We start from the raw sequence: 22,427 nt of genomic DNA, 5'->3' as shown, positions 1-22,427 counted from the left end.
AAAATTTCACCTTTCGTAGGGGGAGGTACCAGAAGGAGTGGACCGATATTGCCCATATCCGAACTCGATCTAAGTTTGACAATAACATTTCGATGTACCAAGTTTGGACCAAATCGGATACTCCCTACGAGAGTTATCGCACGCACCAATTAAAGTTAGAGTAAATCATGAAATCAGATGAAAATTTATATTGAAGCTCTGAACCGATCTCGATAAAATTTGGTAAAGGTATTTTCGAGCAGTATCTGATGCCTGGTATCAAATATCACTGTTGTGGAATGCATATTGGTGAGGGACTTTAGACCCCAAATCGAGCTATAGTTATATCTGAACCTATTTACACCAAATTTGAAGTGCTAGTTTCTAGGATGAACTTAGTCGTAATTACCAAAACCTGATGTCGGATAAATATATATATGGGAGCTATATCCTAATCTAAACCGATCTCGATAAAATTTGACAGAGGTGTTTTCGAGCAGTATCTGATATCCGGTACCAAATATCATTCTTGGGGCGTGCATATTTCGCACTTTAATGACTTAAAACTCCAAATCGGTTGAAACATATATATGAGATTTTCCGATTTTCTCCAATTTCGATGTACTTGCTTCTCGACTGAATTCAGTCGTATGTGCCAAAATGCAGGTCATTTGGACTGATATTGGCTATTTGGTGAACAATTAACCCGAAATCGGTTGAAGACATATATGTGAGCCATATCTAGATTTGAACCGGTTTTCACAAATTTCAATAGGGTTGGCACTTGGGCCAACCAAATATTGTTTGGAAAATTTCATCGGATAATAGATATGGCCTGCGTTTTCTTCACAAAAATAGCTGGACCGACGGTGAGGCGGACCGTCATTCATAAATCAGAACGTGATTCTATGAAGATCCTCAAAAGTAACTATGATTCTATCTCGCTTCCTTCTCCATGTTGCAAACAAATGCACAAAGACATAATACCCTTACCACTATGTGGTGTAGGGTACACAAATGCCGAAAACTCTATATTTAAAGAGTTACGGCCATTTTTAAATACTTTTCTCAAAATGTAGCTAAAAACGCAGAAAACTTCACATTTAAGAATTTATGGCCATTTGAAAATATATATTCACGTTAAAAAAAAATTGTTACAAAACATGACCGGAAACGCCCCCAACTCAGTATTTGAGGAGTTATGGCCATTTTAAAACATATCATAATTAACGCATAAAAAAGTGATCACAAAACATTGTTAAAAATTCCGAAAACTCAATAGTTAAGAAGTTATGGCCATTAAAAATACTAATTTATTCACGCTTAACAAAGTGTCCATAAAACAAAGCTAAAAGCGCCGGAAACTCATTTTTAAGGAGTTATAGCCAAACATAGTGAAAATAATTTTCAAGGACTTTTCGGGTAAAAATTTTGCAATTTTACATACAAATCTTACACAATATGGTATTAAAAGCAATGTTACAATTATTTTCATATATTTGTATATATTTTTTTAAACTTTTACAATATTCACATTACATTAGCCGTGGTGTATCTAGCTAACAACAACAATAACCTTGTTGTTGGCATTCTCATCGGCAACTTTTGTGTTGTTGCCAAGAAGTCTCTCTCGATGAGTCAACGATGGTTGCCAATGCCATATTTCAGGATGTGCTGTAGGCGTCGCCTTTCTTTGACACTCAAAACCTTTTCGAGTTGTTCCAGTGTCAAGTTGATCTCGCGTAACGAATGCAAAGGTAACCAAAGTGTTGTAATGGCAAAGGTCCTTAAAAAAAGACGGCATTAGAATTTAATGAGAAAAAAAAAAACAAGAGCGGAATGAGGTCAATGTGATTTGCATGAATTCTTTGAAAGAGCAAAAAATTAAATGTTAGAAAAAAATAGGGAAATGATAATGATGTTGGTGCCTCCCCTCTCCCACTTACCTATGCAATCTCATGGCATCAATGGCACTTGGCTGCATGGCCTCCAGTTGTTTGATTTCCTCGCGGAATTGCCGATTGTAACGATGGAAGGATTGTTGGTAACGTTTTAGGCATTTTGTCTGGCTGAAAGGGTAAATAATTTTGCGGAAATTTAAGCCAGAAGTTACAAATTTCCAACACATTTCCACCATGAACACCAGAAAGGAGCAGCGCATAAAATGGAATGAAAGAAGAAAATAGGCAGGAAATTCAATCAGTTCTAAATACATTTTGGCCAATCCTTGTGAATGGCTTCTTTTTTGTGTTGTTGTTGGCCAAACTCCACAGAAGAGAAAAGAAAAAAAACTCACACACACACACATTTCACTTACTAGCTTTCCTCTGTCACTTCGGCCTGCTGACGTGGTGAGCCGTAACCCAGTTTACGTGCTATCAATATGCGATACCATTGCTTCTGTAGGGCATTCATGGGCCTTTTGAAAGGATTTGTCGTTAACTCCAATGTGTGTGGCATTTTCCTTTTTTTTGGCCTGCTTCTTAGCTGGAAGAAATGTTTTAAATTTGCCTGTATTTTCTGCAAAATCGAAGTGACTCGAATGGAAAACTAAATACAAATGTTGAAAATTTGCAATCGCATATTTAAGTTTTGTTTATTTGATTGCCATGGTAAAATTTGTTTCATTTCTTCCATAAATTGAATAAGCGTGTGTATATATTTAGAATTGCAGTGTAACGAAACCAGCAAAGAAAGGTCAAAAGTATGGTATGCCGACTTTATGGTACCCTACACCAATATGCATATTTAGTAGAGCTATCCATAATAAAAACCAGCAAAGAAAGTTTTGAAGTCGGGCGGGACCGACTTTATGATACCCTACAGCACTTTGTTAATTTAGTAGAGCTCCGCATAACAATTAAGGGTTTTTATGGGAGAATTCAATCATACACCCTATGATTATAATTATAATTTAATGTTCAAAGCACTAAATATGCCGAAGCATTTGTATCTTTTAAATTCGGACTTCTATTGCCCATTTTGGTGCACAATTAATTTGAAATCGGATAAAGATATATATGGGAGCTATATCCAAATCGGAACCGATCTCGATAAAATTTGGAAAAGATATTTTTGAGCTGTATTTGATATATTTCCCTGAATATCGTTGTTACGGAGTGCATATTACGGTTGTGGGTAGCAAATATAACCAATCGGATAAACAGTATATATGGGAGCTATAGTTACATCTAAACCGATCTTCACCAAATTTGACATACTAGCTGCTAGACTCAATTCGGTCGTAAGTGCCAAATTCCATCCCATTTGGATAAATATTAGACGAAAATCGGACGAAGTTATATATGGGAGCTATATCCAAATCTGAACCGATCTCTATAAAATTTAGCAAAGGTATTTATGAGCTATATTTGATATATTTCCCCAAATATTGTTATTACAATCCGATGAACAATATATATGGGAGTTATAGCTATATCTGAACCGATTTCGATCAAATTTGGCATACTTATTATATCCTACAACACTATGTGTTGGGGGTATTATAAGTTTGATTGGGCCAAAAATTATGTAACACCACGAAATATAGATTTCCCACATAGGAAAGTATATATGGATCTTCCTATCTCGCCGAGCTGAGTCGATCTAGCTATGTATGTCCGTCCGTCCGTCTGTCCGTCTGTCCATGTTAATTTGTAATCACTCTACAGGTCGCAATTATGGTCCGATCTTCACGAAATTTAAAATGGAGGTGGGGCTAGGGTCAGAATAGAACCCTATTTCTTTTGGTGATGATCGCATAATATTTAGGGGTTGAAATGGACCAAATACTGAAAAAATTCCTGATTTTGCACTTGCTCTACAGGTCGCAATTATAGACCAATCGATGCGGAATTTCGCATGTAGCTAGAGTTTAGGGCTGGCAAGAAGCCTACCCATTTGGGTGGTCATCGGATAATATTTAGCGGGTAAAATAGCCCATATCTTTTTTGTTGAAAAAATTCAAAAATGTTTCATTAAACCGCGAATATTTTAAATCCCGGCGAAATCACAAAGCCATGACAAGGTTACTTCTGATCTTTACATTGATGTTAACATCCAACAAAACGGATATATAGCAAAATATGTGCGATATATATGTTTATCAAAGAAGATATGCTTGAAAAATCTCTTATATGTCGAGAACGGCTGAACTGATTTCGACAGTTCTCATTATTTCAGAATGGCCTCTTGGCAGGAAACATAAAACGTCTAAAAAATCGCATAAAAATATCTCTCTAAAGGTGAAAATATTGATTTTGTAAAATTTTCTCATATTTTTTCTATTTTGTCATATTTTCATTTTGAATTAAACATTTGGTAATATTTCTACAGCTAACAAAACTAAGTAGTTAGGATATCAGGATATCATATACAGATCGCATTGATCGCCCGATCCTTATGTGGCGTTTCCACTGCACTTGATTCGCTCTCTATTCTTTGTTCGACCCTTAACTATGAAAAAACTACTTAATTCTTCACACAAAATTTCCTGAGCGAACACTCATATTTGTACATTGTTCGAATCAAATCACTCTCCGAACAACGAAAAAATATGTCCCATCCCTAACAAATGAGAGCATTTATCGAAAAAATAAATTATGACATTTAAAAATTAAAACTAGAAAAATTTAATGAAATTTTAAAAATTTTTGGGAAGACTGAAAGTTATGAATGAAAACTACAATGTTGAATGGCGTATGTACATTCAAACGAAAGTACATTTTGTTTTCTCTTTCATTCGCGGTACGCATTTGGTCCACGAGTTGAAATTTCCACAGAAAACTGCAAACAAAAGAGCAATATTTTCAAAATGTTTGTATCGGCAGAAAAAAATTTTTGACAAGTGTCTCTCCAGCAGAATTTAAAATTAAAAAAATACAAAAATATGTTCAAAATGTCAATATTTACACAAAAACTTGAAAACATGAATGAAAATTGTAAAATTAATGATATAATTATTCTTTGGAAGAAAAACAATAATTTCTTCTATTCATATTAGTGAGAATTTCATGTATTTTTGTATAAATTTCCATTCAAATCAACAAACAAAATATGTGAAAAAAGGAATTATTTTACTATGAATTACGAATCGTGCCGTATGAACGGGTTAATTCGTGTACCTAATTCTGAGAGCGAACAACGTGATTGAAAGTGTAATGAGAACATAGCATTACGAAATTTTGCATGGAGATAAGATGAGGGTCAGAATAAAAGCCTATTCTTTTTGGAGATGATCGCCATATATTTAGGGGTTGAAATGGACCAAAAAACTGCAAAATTGTCAGCAGGTCGTAATTATGGGGGTTACCGGACATTGCAAAAGCCAAACAGTTTTGGATGGCCATCCAAAAATATTCAATGTGTGAAGGAGTTTGCCAACTTTTATAGACAAAATACCAAAATGTCCATTCCAGTGATTTTTTGAGAATTCACAAATACATGAAAGACGCACTTCTGACTATTTCGTTAACGCTGATTTCGTTGAAGAATATAGTCAAATGTCTGTATCTCATATAGATGCGTTTCAGTCAAAAACCAATAATAAATGTTAATCTTTTGCCACTTCTGAGAGATTATAGGTCTTTGGGAAATATTGGTTCCAGATCTAGGAAGACCATTTACGTGCAACATCTACCAATAAATTGGAAATGAGCAAATTAGTTTAAGTTGCTATTATTCGAAAATTAGACAACGAAACCTGGTTTTCTTTTATTATTTGTCACAATATCTTGTGGAATTCTTTCGAGTATCTCGCCTATATTAACTGTATCGTTTATTATAGTGTTGTAGGGTATTCAACGGTCGGCCCCGCTCGACTGTAGCCTTTGCTTACTTGTTTTTAGGCCTAATTTGGTTGTATGTGAAAAATTCCATACTATTCGGGCTGATATTACACGTTTGGTGCACAATAAAAGGCAAATCGGACGAAGATATATATGGGAGCTATATCTAAATGTTGACCGATCATCTTCAATAGGGCTCGTCCTTGGGCCAAACAAATGATTTGTTCAAAATTTCATCTGGATAGGGCAATAAATGCGAACTGTACTTTGTTTACAAATATACATGGACAGAAGGATGGACAGACAGACGGACGGACATGCATAAATCGACTCAGAATGTGATTCTATGCAGATCATCAAAAAGAACTATGGGTCTATCTCGTTTCCTTTTGCATGTTACAAACAAATGCACAAAGACATAATACCCTGACCAGCTTGTAATGTAGGGTATAAAAACTCAGTGGTATTTTTGAGGTCTATGAGATATCCGATACCAAATATCATTGTAGTGAAGTGCATTTTACGAATGTGAGGGACTTTAACAGCAAATCGGATGAAACATATATATGGGAGCTATAGCTGTATCTGAACCGGTTTTAAGTACGTGATTGAGGCCTTGACTGATAAAACTTGGACTGATATTAACCATTAAGTGCATAATAAATCTCAAATCGGTCGAAAAATAAATATGGGAGCTATACCTATATCCAAATCTGAACCGATCCCGATAAAATTTGGCAAAGGTATTTTTGAGCTCTATGAGATATCCGGTACCGAATATCATTGTTGTGGAGTGCATGTTACGAATGTGAGGGACTTAACCACCAAATCGTATGAAACATATATATGGGAGCTATAGCTATATATTAATGTATTTGTTTCTAGGCTGTGTCGTTTGTACCCTCGTACCAGATAATAGTGGTATAGAGTGCATAATTTGACTTCGAGAAGGTTTATATTAAAATTATATATCGGAGCAATAGATATATGGGAACAAAGTTTCAACAAATGTCGTATTTGCTGCTGCAAATTCAGTTCAGTGTGCAAAAATCTATCCAATTCGGACTGATATTAAATATTTGATGCTGAATAACCACCAAATAGGGTGAGGATATATGTATGGAAGCTATATCCAAATTTGAGCCGATTTCGATAAAATTTGGCAGTGGTATTTTTGAGGTCTATAAGATATCCGATACCAAATATCATTGTTGTGAAGTGCATTTTACGAATGTGAGGGACTTAAACAGCAAATCGGATGAAACATATATATGGCAGCTATAGCTGTATCTAAACCGGTTTTAAGTACGTGATTGCAGTCTTGACTGATAAAACTTGGACTGATATTAACCATTTGGTGCTCAATAAATCTGTAATCGATCTGTATGGTTGCTATATCTATATCCAAATCTGAACCGACCCCGATACATTTTGGCAAATGTATTTCTGAGCTCTATGAGATATTCGGTACCGATAATCATTGCTTTGGAGTGCATGTTACGAATGTGAGGGACTTAACCACCAAATCGGATGAAACATATATATGGGAGCTATAGCTATATCTTAATGTATTTGTTTCAAGGCTGTATTCGGTTTGATTTCAGATATAGCCATAGCTACCATACATACATACATATCAGTCTACTTTTTGATAAGGTCCTAAGGGTAAAGTATTTTTAACGTTTTGGTAATTTACACTTTTGGTTTTTTGAGTACTAATTATCTGGACACGCCAAAAGAAGAAACCTGTTTTTTTAATTTGCTACGAAAAAAATCTTCTTGAGGGTTAAAATATTAACTAAAATAAACCTCGTATTTTTATCTATAAATTTAAGGTTTACAAGGAATCTTTATCCGAATATTTCAAACAATGTGAAAGAGGGGACAACCTTCTCCACCTACTATGGTTTTTACCTGCATTTGTTGAAAAAATATTTTTTCGGTTAGTGTTATTGAAAATCCTTAATAGTGTTTCAAATATCCGGATGATAATTAAAAGTCTTTAAATAGGAAGTTCATTTTTCCATACATTTTTATACCCTACAACACTATGTGTTGGGGGTATTATAAGTTTGATTGGGCCAAAAATTATGTAACACCTCGAAATATTGTTTCCCACATAGGAAAGTATATATGGATCTTCCTATCTCGCCGAGCTGAGTCGATATAGCTATGTGTGTCCGTCCGTCTATCCGTCTGTCCATGATAATTTGTAATCACTCGCAATTATGGCCCGATCTTCACGAAATTAAGAATGAAGGTGGCGCTAGGGTCAGAATAGAACACTATATCTTTTGGAGATGATCGCACAATATTTAGGGGTTGAAATGGACCAAAAACTGAAAAAATTCCTGATTTTGCAGTTGCTCTACAGGTCGCAATTATAGACCAATCGACGCGGAAGTTTGCATGGGACTAGAGCTTAGGGCTGGGCAAAAGCCTTCCAATTTTGATGATCATCGGATAATATTTAGTGGGTAAAATATGCCACAACATTTGTGTTAAATAAAAGTAAAATTTTCCATTAAACCGCGAATATTTTTAATCCCGGTGAAATCACAAATAGACGAACAGGTCAATTCTGACCGTTACGTAGATACCGATAGTAAATGTATCGATTATATATAGCGAAATATATACAATGTGTATATACAATGGAAGGGGATATTAGTTAGAATACTTATATCTCAAGAATGGCTGAACCGATTTTGACAAATTTTGTCAATTCAGAATGCCCTCTTGGCATAAAGGTATAAAATCTAAAAATAAATCGCAGAAAAATATGCCAATAATGATGTTAACATAGATTTTGTAGTATTTTGTGACATTTTTTTATTTTCATATTTTTTATCGCATGCGATTTTTTCGATTTGACTTATAATATTGAAGTGTGTATTTTGTAATATTTTTGCACTTTACAACACATGTTGGGGTTATTATACAGATTGCAATTATCATCCGATCCTCACGAAAATTTTCACAAGGGTAGGATTATGCTCAGAAGGGCTAGGTCTATCGTTTTCAAAGATGTCCGCAATATATTTAGAGGTTGAAATGGACCAACATTTAAAAATATTCTGACCGTTATAAAGGTCACAAATAGAAACCAAAAGACACGAAATCTCGCATGAAGTTAGAGTTAGGACAGAGGATAGGATGTACCACTAATTTTGTATGAAAAAATACCAGATATCCGAAATGCAAAAAAGGCGAACATCTGGCTTTTTTATGCTGATTTCGTTGACGAATATAGCCAAATATCGTAGACAAGCAAATCATATAGATGAGTCTAAATTTGGAGATGCGGAGGGGCTTCTTGTTTGATTGAATGACTCGGGACATTCCAAATCCTAATTTCAAAAATTTCCTAATTTTAAAAGCGAAATCTTCCAATATGGATTTGGACATAAGGGGGCTTCCAACATATTGTGTGTTGTAGGGTATAACATAGTCGGCCTCGCACGACTATAGTCAGGCCTCAAAAAGGGGGGTTTCAAATTATTCTGAAGAATAGTCTAAGGTTCTTCAACGTGGACCCTTCAATATATATCATTAAGAAGGTCTCTAAATGGGGATTTTTCTATAAAATTCAAGATTTCATAATTTTTTCGAATAAATAAATTAAAAAAAATTGATAAATATATTTTCTAAGATTAATTTAAGAATTTCATAGATATTTTCATAAATTTCAAGAAAGAAAAGTTATGTAAGAAAAATTATGTAACATCTCGAAATATTGGTCCCTGACATTGGAAGCTCTGAGTCGATCTAGCTATTTATGTCCGTCTCTGAGTCCGTCTGTCCATGTTAATTTGTAATCATGCTACGAGTCGCAATTATGACCCGATCGCCACGAAATTGAAAAAGGAGATGGGATTGTGGTTTGGGTCAGAATAGAAGCCTATTGTTGTTTTAAATGATGAAAAAAATATTTCGTTTGTAATGGACCAAACGGAAAAATTTCCCGATGTTGCTCTTGCTCTAAAGGCCACAATTAAAAAGCAATCAACGCGGAATTTTGCATGGAGCTAGAGTTTAAGGCTAGGTAGAAGCCTACCAATTATATCAATTTTTATACCCTACAACACTATGTGTTGGGGGTATTATAAGTTTGATTGGGCCAAAAATTAAGTAACACCTCGGAAAATTGGTTTTCCATATAGGAAAGTATATATGGATCATCCTATCTCGCTGAGCTTAGTCGATCTAGCTATGCATGTCCGTCCGTCCGTCTGTCCATGTTAATTTGTAATCACTCTACAAGTCGCAATTGTGACCAGATCTTCACGAATTTTAGAATGGAGGTGGGGCTAGGGTCAGAATAGAATCCTATTTCTTTTGGAGATGATCGCATAATATTTATGGGTTGAAATGGACCAAAAACTGAAAAAATTACAAATTTTGCAGTTGAATTATAGACCAATCAAAGCGGAAATTAGCATGTGGCTAGAGCTTAGGGCTGGGCAGAAGCCTTCCAATTTTGTTGGTCATCGGGTAATATTTAGTGGGTGAAATAGGCCACAACATTTGTATTAAATAAAAGTCAAATTTTATATTAAAACGCGAATATTTTTAATCCCGGCGAAATCACAAATAGACGAACAGGTCAATCCTGACCGTTACGTAGATGTCGATAGTAAACATATCGGTTATATATAGCGAAGTATATACAATGTGTATATACAAAGGAAGGGGGATGTTAGTTAGAATGCTTATATCTCAAGAATGGCTGGACCGATTTTGACAAATTTTGTCAATTCAGAATGCCATCCTGTCATTAAAGTATTAAATTAAAAAAAAAATCGCAGAAAAGTATGCTAATAATTATGTTAATTTAGATTTTGTAGTATTTTGTGACATTTTTTTGTATTTTCATATGTTTTTATCGCATGCGATTTTTTCAATTTGACTTATAATATTGAAGTGTATATTTTTTAATATTTTTTCACCTTACAACATATGTTGGAGTTAATATATACAAATTGCAATTATCGTCCGATCCTCACGAAAATTTTCACAAGGGTAGGGTTAGGCTCAGAAGGGCTAGACCTATTGTTTTCAAAGATGTCCGCAATATATTTAGGGGTTGAAATGGACCAACAACTTAAAATGTTCCTGATTTTGCAGCCGTTATAAAGGTAACAAACAGAAACCAAAGGACACGAAATCTTTCATGGACCACTACCTTTGTGTGGAAAAATACCATTCTACCGAAATGTTGAAAATAACTTACAGACTATATCCGAAATACACAAAAGGCGCACTTCTGTTTTTTCTTGGCTGATTTCGTTGACGAATATATCCAAATATCGTAGACAAGCAGATCGTATAGATGAGTCTAAATTTGGAGATACAGAGGGACCTCTTGCAAAATATTTAGGGGTTCAAATGAACCAACAACAGAAAAATTTTCCTGATCACACATTTAAAATCAATCGGCACCGAATTTTGTATGAAGAAGTCTAGCATTTTGGATGACCATTGGGTTATATTTAGCTGTAACCAATAGCACGACGGAGTTCCTAAATATTTGGCAAATGGCCCTAGTCAAAAAAGCTAAGGGTAATATCTGGGCAGTGCTCTATGAAATAATCTCAAAAACGAGATCTTCCAAATTGGATTTGGACATAAGGAGACTTCTACCATATTGCAGTGTTGTAGGCTATCATATAGTCGGCCCGCACGACCATAGCCTTTGCTTACTTGTTTATGTAAAAAATACACAATTTTCCAGTAAACCGCGAATATTTTTGATCCCGAGCAAATACATTAAGAGGTCACTTCTAACCATTACAGTGATGCTGATTGCCAATATATGAGGTATATAGCAAATATGCAAAATAAATAGATCTTAATTTTTCTGCTTATAAGTCACGCTGGACTGATTTTTATAATTCTCATCAATTCGGAATGGTCTCTTGCCAGAAAAAGATAAAATCTAAGAAAATCGCCGAAAAATATGCAAAAAAAGGTGAATATTTTTTGTTACATTTTTTAATTTTTGTCATATTTTTTATCGCATGTGATTTTTTTAATTTGACGTACAATTTGAATTTTACATTTTCTAAAGTTTTTCTACACCCTGCAATACTTAGTGTAAAGGGTATTATATACAGGTCGCAAGTATCGTCTGATCCCTACGAAATTTGGCATGGAGGTTGTTTTAGGGTCAGAATTAAAGCCAATTGCTTTTGAAGATGTACATTTAGGGGTTCAATTAACAAAAAAAAAAAAAAAAATAATAATAAAAAAATTCTGATTTGCAGTCGCTATACAGGCCATAGAAAACCAGTCGTTACGGAATTTAGCATGAGAAGAGAATTAAGGACAGGGATGAAGTCTAGGATTATAGATGACCAATGAATTATATTTAGATGTAAAATTTACCGCATTTTTCGTTTGAAATTGTTTTGAATACCTAACAACAAGGTGGAGTGCGTTAATATTGGGAAAATGCCCCTAATCGGAACCTAAGAAACCAAAGAGTGAAATCTTCCAAAATGGATTAAACATAAGGTGTTGTAGGGTTTGATTTAAAATTTCTGGATTGTAATTACATTTCAAAAGTTTAAATGAAGGAGATTTTTAGATAAATACAGGAGGATACATAAAAGACAGGACAATATATTTTAGATAAAGAATAGAATATCCTTATTGGATCGATTTCAGTTCAATAACTGAATGTCTTTTTATGTTGATTTTTAAATATATTTTTGAGAATAATTAAGACTATTGGTGGCTTTTTTCCGAAACCATCGTTCTCCACTAATAAACAAACGTTGTTTTTATAAAAACAACAATAAAGAGATTAAGCCTGACTATTTTGCAACAACAAATTATTATGATATCCCGAACAAACAAGCCAACACTGTTCTATAATAAGGAACCCTAAACTGGAGTTTTTAATTTAAAAAGATGTAAAATAGGAAAAAAATCGGGAGAATAAATTGAGGTCCTTTTATGGTGAATTTGCAATAAATTTTAGGAGTATAATTGAAGGAAATTAAACGGCGTCTTCAATAGAATAATTAAATTACTTTAAAGTCGTTTTAAAATAAATCCAGGAGAATAACTAAAAGACCTTAATAAGAGGGTTTTCAATAAATTCGGAAGGATAATCGAAGATCCTCAAATGTGGATCTTTTCATATATTTTATTTAGAAGGTCCCTAAATGGGGAATTTTCTATAAAATTCAGAATTTCATAAAATTTTCAATAAAAAAAAGGAAAAATTTCCTCAAAGTGCATTTAAAACAAGTAAGTAAAGGCTATAGTCGTGCGGGGCCGACCATGTAATACCCTAACACTACAATATGTTAGAAGCACCTTTATGTCCAAATCCATTTTGGAAGACTCCGCTTTTGAAATCATGTCATAGAGCATTGCCAAGATATTACCCTTAGCGTTTTGTCCAGTGGCATTTGAAAATATTTCGCACTCCATCTGTTGCTAGTTGTTTTGGTCCATTTTACAGCTAAATATAATCCAATGGTCATCCAAAATGCTAGACTTCTTCCATGTCTTTAACTCTCTTCTCAGGTAAAATTCCGTCTCAATTGGTTTTAATTGTGTGATCAGAAAAATTTTTCTGTTTTTGGTTCATTTGAACCCCTAAATATTTTGCGATCATCTCCAAATGCAAGAGATTCCACTGTATTGCCAAATTTAGACAAATCTTCTCTACGACATTTGGTTATATTTGTCAACGAAATCTGCATAAAAAGACAGAAGTTTACCTTTTGTTTATTTTGGATTTATTTCCAGCTTTTCGGTAGAATGGAAATATTATTATTTTTTCATACAAAAGTAGTGGTCCATTCAACCCGCTTCATGCGAGATTTCGTGTACTGTGTACTTAGATTTCTATTTGTGACCTTTATAACGGCTGCAAAATCAGGAAAATTTTTAGTTGTTGGTCCATTTCAACCCCTAAATATATTGCGGACATTTTTAAAAACAATAGGCCTAGCCCTTCTGAGCCTAACCCTACCCTTGTGAAAATTTTCGTGTAGATCGGACGATAATTGCAATCTGTATATAATAACCTCAACCTGTGTTGTAAGGTGAAAAAATATTACAAAAAAATACTTCAATATTATAAGTCAAATTGAAAAAATCGCATGCGATAAAAAATATGAAAAAATTAAAAAATGTCACATAATACTACAAAATCTATATAAACATCATTATTGACATCTTTTTATGCGTTTTTTAGATTTTATTCTTTGTGCCACGAGGGCATTCTGAATTGACAAAATTTGTCAAATCGGTTCAGCCATTTTTGAAATATAAGCAATCTAACTAACTTCCCTTTCCTTTGTATATACACATTGTATATATTTCGCTATATAGTCGATATATTAACTATCGACATCTACGTAACGGTCAGGATTGACCTGTTCGTCTATTTGTGATTTTGCCGGGATTAAAAATATTCACGGTTTAATAGAAATGTTGACTTTTATTTAACACCAATGTTATGGTCTATTTTACCCACTGAATATTACCCGATGACCACTAAAATTGGCCAGCCATAAGATCTAGCCACATGCTAACTAACGCGGCGTTTGGTCTATAATTGCGACCTGTAGAGCAACTGCAAATAAATGCGCATAAAATATTATGTGATCATCTCCAAAAGAAATAGGGTTCTACTCTGACCCTAACCCCACCTACATTTTCAATTTCGTGAGAATCGGGCCATAATTGCGAACTGTAGAGTGATTACAAATTAACATGGACAGACGGACGGACGGACATACATGGCTAGATCGACTCAGCTCGGTGAGATAGGAAGATCCATATATACTTTCCTATGTGGGAAACCAATATTTCGAGGTGTTACATAATTTTTGGCTCAATCAAACTTATAATACCCCCAACACTTAGTGTTGTAGGGTATAATGATGTAAAAAAAAGGAAAAAAAAGTTAGGAGAATAATTTAAGGTCCTTTCATGGTGAATTTGCAATAAATTTTAGGAGTATAACTGAAATAAACGGCGTTTTCAACAGAATATTTAAAATACTTGAAAGTCGTTTTAAAATAAATCCAGGAGAATAACTAAAAGACTAGAGGGTTTTCAATAAATTCGGAAGGATAATCGAAGATCCTCAAATGTAGATCTTTCCATATATTTCATTTTTCTATTTCATTTTTCTATATATTGGGGATTTTTCCATAAAATTCAGAATTTCATAAAATTTTCAACAAAAAACCAGTAAGGAAAGCTCAAAAGTCGGGCGGGGCCGACTATATGATACCCTACACCACTATGCATATTTAGTAGAGCTCTCGTAAGAAGGTTTATACAGGGCATTTCAGAGCTCTATGAGATATTTGGTACAAAATCAAAATCTATCTAATTCTGTCGTGCATTTTACGAACTACAACTATCTCTGAACCGGGTTTCTCCAAATTTTACGTATTAGCTTCTAGACTGGTGATTTGGTCTGATATTGACCATTTAGTGCACATTTAACACGAAATCGGATGAAGATATATATGAGAGCTATATCCAAATCTGAACCGATTTCGATAAAATTTAAAACAGCTATTCCTGTGCTCCATCTAATACCTGGTACCAAATATCACGGTTGTGGAGTGAATATTACGAATGTAGGGGACTAAAACTCTAAATCGGATGAAACATATATATGGGAGCTAAAGCTATATCTGAACCGATTTTCACTAAATTTGATATACTTGCTTCTAGGCTGAATTTGGTCCGATGTACTAAAATTCAGTCCATTTGGACTTATATCGGCCAGTAGGTGCACAATTAACCCGAAATCGGATGAAGATATATATGGGAGCTATATCCAAATCTGAACCGATTTCGATAAAATTACAAACAGCTATTTCTGGGCTGTATCTTATATCTGGTACCAAATATCATTCTTGTGGAGTTCATATTACGAATGTGAGAGGCTTAAACACCAAATCGGATGAAAGATATATATGGGAGCTGTAGCTATATCTGAACCGATTTTCTCCAAATTTGATACACTTGCTTCTAGGCCGAACTCGGTTGGGTGTGCCAAAATTCAGGTAATTTGGACTGATAGTGGACATTTGGTGCACATTTAACCCGAAACCGGATGAAGATATATATGGGAGCTATAGCTGTTTCTGAACCGATTTTCTCCAAATTTGTTGTATTAGCTTTAAGGCTAATCTCGGTCACATGTGCCAAAATTCGGGCCATTTGGGGTGATATTGGCCATTTGGTGGTCAATTAACCCGAAATCGGATGAAGATATATATGGGAGCTATATCCAAATCTGAACCGATTTCGATAAAATTTCAAACAGCTATTTCTGTGCTCCATCTAATACCTGGTACCAAATATCACGGTTGTGGAGTGCATAGTAGGAATGTGAGAGACTTAAAGATCAAATCGGATGAAAGATATATATGGGAGCTATAGCTATATCTGAACCGATTTTCTCCAAATTTGATATACTTGCTTCTAGGCCGAACTCGGTTGGGTGTGCCAAAATTCAGGTAATTTGGACTGATAGTGGACATTTGGTGCACATTTAACCCGAAATCGGATGAAGATATATATGGAAGCTATATCTAAATTTGATCCGATTCTCACCAATTTCAATAGGGTTCGTCCTTGGGCCAAAAAAATATTGTTTGGAAAATTTCATCTCAATCGGATAATAAATGCGACCTGCATTTTGTTCACAAGAATACATGGACAGACGGACGGACGGACGGACGGACGGACGGACGGACGGACGGACGGACGGACAGACGGACTGACATGCATAAATCGACTCAGAAAGTGATTCTATGAAGGTTCTCAAAAGTAACTATGGGTCTATCTCGTTTCCTTCTCCATGTTACAAACAAATGCACAAAGACATAATACCCTTACCACTATGTGGTGTAGGGTATAAAAAGGAAAAATTTCCTCAAAGGGCATTTAAAAACAAAAAAATATATACATATATATCTTCACGAGGATAATTAAAGGTCTATAAAAGTGAATTTTAAGTTAACTTTAGAAGGAAATTTCAAGATACATAAACGTGGAAAATCAAGGTGCATGTTTATACGATTTTTGGAACAACAATTTTTTAACAAATTCCAGAAGAATATAAAGCCCTTCATTTTACCAAATTTCCAAAATGCTGTTCCAAATAGTATTCTTTTTTAAAAGTTGTTCATTTTTAAGACGCTTAACAAGGCGTGTCCTCAAACATACTACAAAGGCCAAATATAAAACCACCTTCTCTGATATTATATCCATTTCAGCGAAATGTGAGCAAACAAAATCTTCCATTATAACGCACACAAATTGAACAGGATTACAAATATTTACCTATTACCCTGCATTTGTTTCGTGGTTTCAAAATTTCACGGTTTAATTATGGCTTAACGGCTGTTTACGTTCATCAATACAACTCCCCCAACCAATTTGTAGAAGACGATTACAGGGCTAACCTTAGCGCAAAGAAATTGCAGCTGTTGTTCGCATAGCATTTTTTGCTTCATTATTTATTCCTTATCCTTTTCACAGGGATTCAGGTGTAATCTTCCTCCAACCCCAAATACGTGTTCAAGTATTGGCAATATATGAAAAATACAAACAAACACCCCCCAACACACAAACACATGCTCTCAATCACATTTTCGTTTAATTGGCAACTACCATTGGCCTTGTGCCCCCGTCCCCCCGGAGAGGTATCGTTGTTGTGGTTGTTGCTAATGCAGGCAAGGGCCATAATCATAAAGAATAATTTCAAGTTATAAGAAATTTTTTATACTTTTGCTTTAACGTTCGTTCTTTCGTTCGTTTGCTTGGTTTCTGTTTGTTTATTTCATGCATATTTAACAAATATTCATCGTGGAAGGAGGATATTGGAGAGGGCCAATACCACCACCACTTCTACTTCCAGCGACAACCATAACAAGGACACAAATGATATTGAGACAGTAGGTTATAGGCAATCTTTCTTGATAGGCGGAGAGAGAGAGAGAGTGGGAAAAATGCAAACACATGAAATGTAATAATATTTGTATATATGCCACTTGTACACATGTATTTGTCTGCAAGGCTGCCAATGCATCGCATCCGACCGCCGCACTTGTCCTACATACAACATCAAGAACAACAACAACACACATTCAGTCGTCACACATGTTCAAATAATAAACGTACAACAAAATTGGATAATCAGCTTTACGTGATGGTTTTTAAATGAAACATGGTGTGAAAAAGACTTACGCTCTGGAGTGAGATGAAATATGTAAGCGTAAAGTGGTGGAAGGTGGGGAGGAGGGTTTTAAGCATGTTGATAATAAGAATTTTTTATTAAAAAATATTTTTAAAAAAACGGAATTAATAAGGATTTGTATGGCGATAGAAGACAATTTTCAGATACTCTGGGGAGTGAAGAGAAAGATTAAATGTTGTTTTACAGGGAATTATGGCAAGGTGTGTTTCGCATTATCCTTACGAAAAAAAAATAATAATTTCTAGAGAGTATTAAAGGATGTTTAAAAACTGTGCGAAGCAGTACTTGTGTGCCATACTATTATATAAGATTTTCAAAATCACACTTTTTTATCTGGGGAAAAATGTTATACAAGCCATATGACGAAAGTGGGTATATATCATTTAATACTGCCAAAACGTGCCTTATCGAAATAATGACTTTCGACCCTAGATCTCTTTGGACCAAATCCGTTTCAGGACATTTTGTCTGTCATATATTTCATATAAAGTGAAGGCACGTGGCAATATTTATATCACATTTATTTATTTTCGATACGAAATGGACAATATTGACCCACTCCTTCGGATCCTACTCCTTAGAGGGGGTCAAAAATTTGAATAATCATAACAGAAGTCAACATATATTTAAATAAGCGAACATTGGCTGAGAGTATACATCTGTCGACAAAACCGATTGATACTTTTTATAGCCTCTGCAATATGGTTAAAGAGGCTATATATTATTAGCTAAAACGTGCCTCATCGAAATAAAGGGTTTTAGATCGTAGGTCTCTTTGGCCAGATCCGTTTTAGGACATTTGGAGTCGATCTAGCTATGTCCGTCCGTCTGTCTGGCTGGTTGTTGCGCACGATAAATCTCGAAGGGAGTATCAAATTTGTTCATCGTAATATTATTATCAAACTTAGATCGAGATCGGAGATAAGCAATATCGGTCCATTTCTTCCGGCACCTCTCCCACAAATTTTCAAAAAAAAAAAAACCAAAAAAAAAAACAAGTAAGCAAAGGCTACAGTCGAGCGGGGCCGACCGTTGAATACCCTACAACACTATAATAAGTGATACAGTGTAAACAGGCGAGATACTCGAAAGAATTCCGCAAGATATTGTAACAAATAATAAAAGAAAACCATCAGGTTTCGTTCTCTAATTTTCAAATAATATCAACTTAAACTAATTTGCTCATTTCCAATTTATTGATAGATGTTGCATGTAAATGGTCTTCCTAGATCTGGAACCAATATTTCCCAAAGACCTATGATCTCTCAGAAGTGGCAAAAGATTAACATTTATTATTGGTCTTTGACTGAAACGCATCTATATGAGATACAGACATTTGACTATATTCTTCAACGAAATCAGCGTTAACGAAATAGTCAGAAGTGCGTCTTTCCTGTATTTGTGAATTCTCCAAAAAGTCACTGGAATGGACATTTCCGTATTTTGTCTACAAAAGTTGTGCGTGAGGGTCGGGCGACAATTACGACCTGCTGACAATTTTGCAGTTTTTTGGTCCATTTCAACCCCTAAATATACGGCGATCATCCCCAAAAAGAGTAGGCTTTTATTCTGACCCTCATCTTATCCCCAATGCAAAATTTCGTAAGGACCGGACCATAAATGCGATATCCTAACTACTTAGTTTTGTTAGCTTTAGAAATATTACCAAATGTTTAATTCAAAATGAAAATATGCAAAAAATATGACAAAATTGAAAAAATATGAGAAAATCAATATTTTCATCTTTAGAGAGATATTTTTATGCGTTTTTTAGACATTTTTTCTTTCCTGCCAAGAGGCCATTCTGAATTAATGAGAACTGTCGAAATCAGTTCAGCCGTTCTCGACATATAAGAGATCTTTCAGCTTATCTTCTTGGATAGACATATATATCGCACATATTTTGCTATGTATCCGATTTGTTGGATGTTAACATCAATGTAAAGATCCGAAGTAACCTTGTCATGGCTTTGTGATTTCGCCAGGATTTAAAATATTCGCGGTTTAATGAAAAATTTTGAATTTTTTCTACACAAAAAATATGGTCTATTTTACCCGCTAAATATTATCCGATGACCACCCAAATTGGTAGGCTTCTTCCCTGCCCTAAACTCTAGCTACATGCGAAATTCCGCGTCGATTGGTCTATAATTGCGACCTGTATAGCTACTGCAAAATCCGAATTTTTTTCAGTATTTGGTCCATTTCAACCCCTATACATTTGGCGATCATCTCCAAAAGAAATAGTCTTCTATTCTGACCCAAACCCCACCTTCGTACAAAATTTCGTAAGGATCGGGCCATAAATGGGCCATAAAGATCGGGCCTGTAGCGTGATTACAAATTAACATGGACAGACGGACAGACGGACGGACGGACATACATAGCTAGATCGGCTCAGCTCGGCGAGCTAGGAAGATCCATATATGGGAAACCAATATTTCGAGGTGTTACATAAATTCTGGCCCAATCAAATTTATAATACCCCCAACACATAGTGTTGTAGGGGAAAAAAACGAAAAAAAATATTTGACTGCACAGAAAGAGAAAAGATAATCCGATTTTGCTCCAACTTCGTAAATCCTAATTTTTGCTTTAGTACTAGGTCATGTGAGAAAATGATCAATATCACACTAAGAGTAAAAATTTTGAGTAACCAAAACGATTATAAAATGTGGCGTAAGTGAAGATGGAATATATCGATCCACTCCTGCTGGTACCTCCCCCACAACAGGGTCAACATTTTGAGTAACCACGAAGCTCATAAAACGAGAATTTACTATTATAAAGATGGCAGAGATCGGACCATTACTTCTGGTACCTCCCCCACAAAGGGTCAAAGTTTTGAATAATCAAAGCTATTATAAAATCTGAAATAAACATACGGTTCTTTTTCTCATTCTTCTCATTATTTCTACTAATACAACATCTGCTTTGAAGATGGGATAAATCGGTCCACTCCTGCTTGTACCTCCCCCACAACAGGGTCAACATTTTGAATGTTAATGAAGCTAAAAAAACGCCAAATTAGGCTCCAATTCCATTCAGACTTGTTACATCTCAATATTTCCATCAACACAAGATCTGTCATAAAGATGATAGAGATCGGACAATTCCTTCTTGTACCTACCCCACAAAGGGTCAAAGTTTTAAATTACCAAAATGATTATAAAATCCGAAATAAGAATTAGGTTATTTTCATATTTCACACATCTCAATATTTCTACTACTTCTCTGAAGATGGGGTATATCGGTCCTGTATACGATTTACATATAGGGAAACTTGGCACATGTGATAATTTTTAGAAACTGTTAAAATGTTCGTGAGATAGCAGGTATAGTCGACCGAAGTATTCCATTTTCATGCCTCATCTAATACATATCAAAATATTGGTATGGGCAAAATTAAAAAAAAATCGAACATTTATATTAAATTTTATGCGAAATCATAAATTCCATATTCATCCCAGGTTTCTGGTTGAGATAAATATTTAGGTATAGCATGTCCTAAAGAATCGCTGACATGTTTCGCAAGTTATGACAGATAAAAGTATTGAAAATTCAGAATCTTTGTGGAGTTGGAAGAGGTTCGCAGTTATAAATCATCTTCACACCATATCTTGAATTTATAAAAATATTGGGATGTGTGAAATTCTACGACAATCGGATTCTTAGATGACGTTTTATAAGAGTTATAATTATTCAAAATTTTGACCCTTTGTGGGGGAGGTACTTGACGGACTAATATTCTCCACCTGATCTAGCACTGACGCTAATATTAGGATTTGCAAAGTTGGGGCAACATCGGATTATCGTTTCTCTTACTGTGTAGAAAATATATATTTTTTTGAAAAGTTTGAACTTTCGAGTGGACAGATTCCGTCTTAACACACGTCCTTGAGTTAAGAAAATTATTGGGATGTGTGAAATTTGAAGACAATCGGATTCTTACATCACATTTTATAAGAGTTATAATTATTCAAAATGTTGACCCTTTTTGGGGAAGTACCTGATGGAGAGGATTCGCAAAGTTGGAGCAAAATTGGTTTATCCATTCTCTTTCTGTGCAATAAATTATTTTCTTTGAAAATTTTGACATTTTGTGTAGGAGGTACCGGGCATATTGCCCATCTTCGAACTCAATCTAAGTTTGACAATAATATTTCGATGTACCAACTTTGGATCAAATCGGATACTTCCTTCGAGAGTTATCGTGCGCACCAGCCCGACAGACGGACGGACTGACGGACATCGCTAGATCGACTCCAAATGTCCTGAAACGGATTTGGTCTAAAGAGACCTAGGTTCTAAAACCGTTATTTCGACGAGGCACGTTTTGGCCGTATCAAATAATATATATACCCTCTATAGCCATATGGCTGATGGTATAATTAATACATCGTACTAAATTA

General features: G+C 34.9%; 1 protein-coding gene across 1 annotated transcript; it reads right to left on the bottom strand.

The window, feature by feature from the left end:
• Window positions 1-1,501: 1,501 nt before the first annotated feature.
• LOC101890313 (uncharacterized) lies at window positions 1,502-2,534 on the bottom strand. Its single transcript, XM_005182014.4, has 3 exons — window positions 2,297-2,534; window positions 1,926-2,048; window positions 1,502-1,765 (listed from the first exon to the last, which is right to left on the bottom strand). Exons 1-3 carry the CDS (start codon window positions 2,437-2,439, stop codon window positions 1,618-1,620), a joined length of 414 nt encoding a protein of 137 aa, XP_005182071.1. The 5' UTR covers window positions 2,440-2,534; the 3' UTR covers window positions 1,502-1,617.
• Between the last annotated feature and the right edge of the window lie 19,893 nt (window positions 2,535-22,427).

Source organism: Musca domestica, unplaced genomic scaffold (assembly GCF_030504385.1).
Source record: "Musca domestica strain aabys unplaced genomic scaffold, Musca_domestica.polishedcontigs.V.1.1 3, whole genome shotgun sequence".
Taxonomy (NCBI): Eukaryota; Metazoa; Arthropoda; class Insecta; order Diptera; family Muscidae; genus Musca; species Musca domestica.
This window is presented reverse-complemented; position numbering and strand designations above follow the sequence as displayed.

Bases quoted from the DNA above. Each gene is read 5' to 3' on its own strand.
- LOC101890313 (XM_005182014.4), bottom strand. From the start codon at position 2,439: ATGCCACACACATTGGAGTTAACGACAAATCCTTTCAAAAGGCCCATG. The intron at 2,049-2,296 runs GTAAGTGAAATG...TTACCCTTTCAG, and splicing joins GAAGTGACAGAGGAAAGCTA to CCAGACAAAATGCCTAAAAC. The intron at 1,766-1,925 runs GTAAGTGGGAGA...TCTTTTTTTAAG, and splicing joins GATGCCATGAGATTGCATAG to GACCTTTGCCATTACAACAC.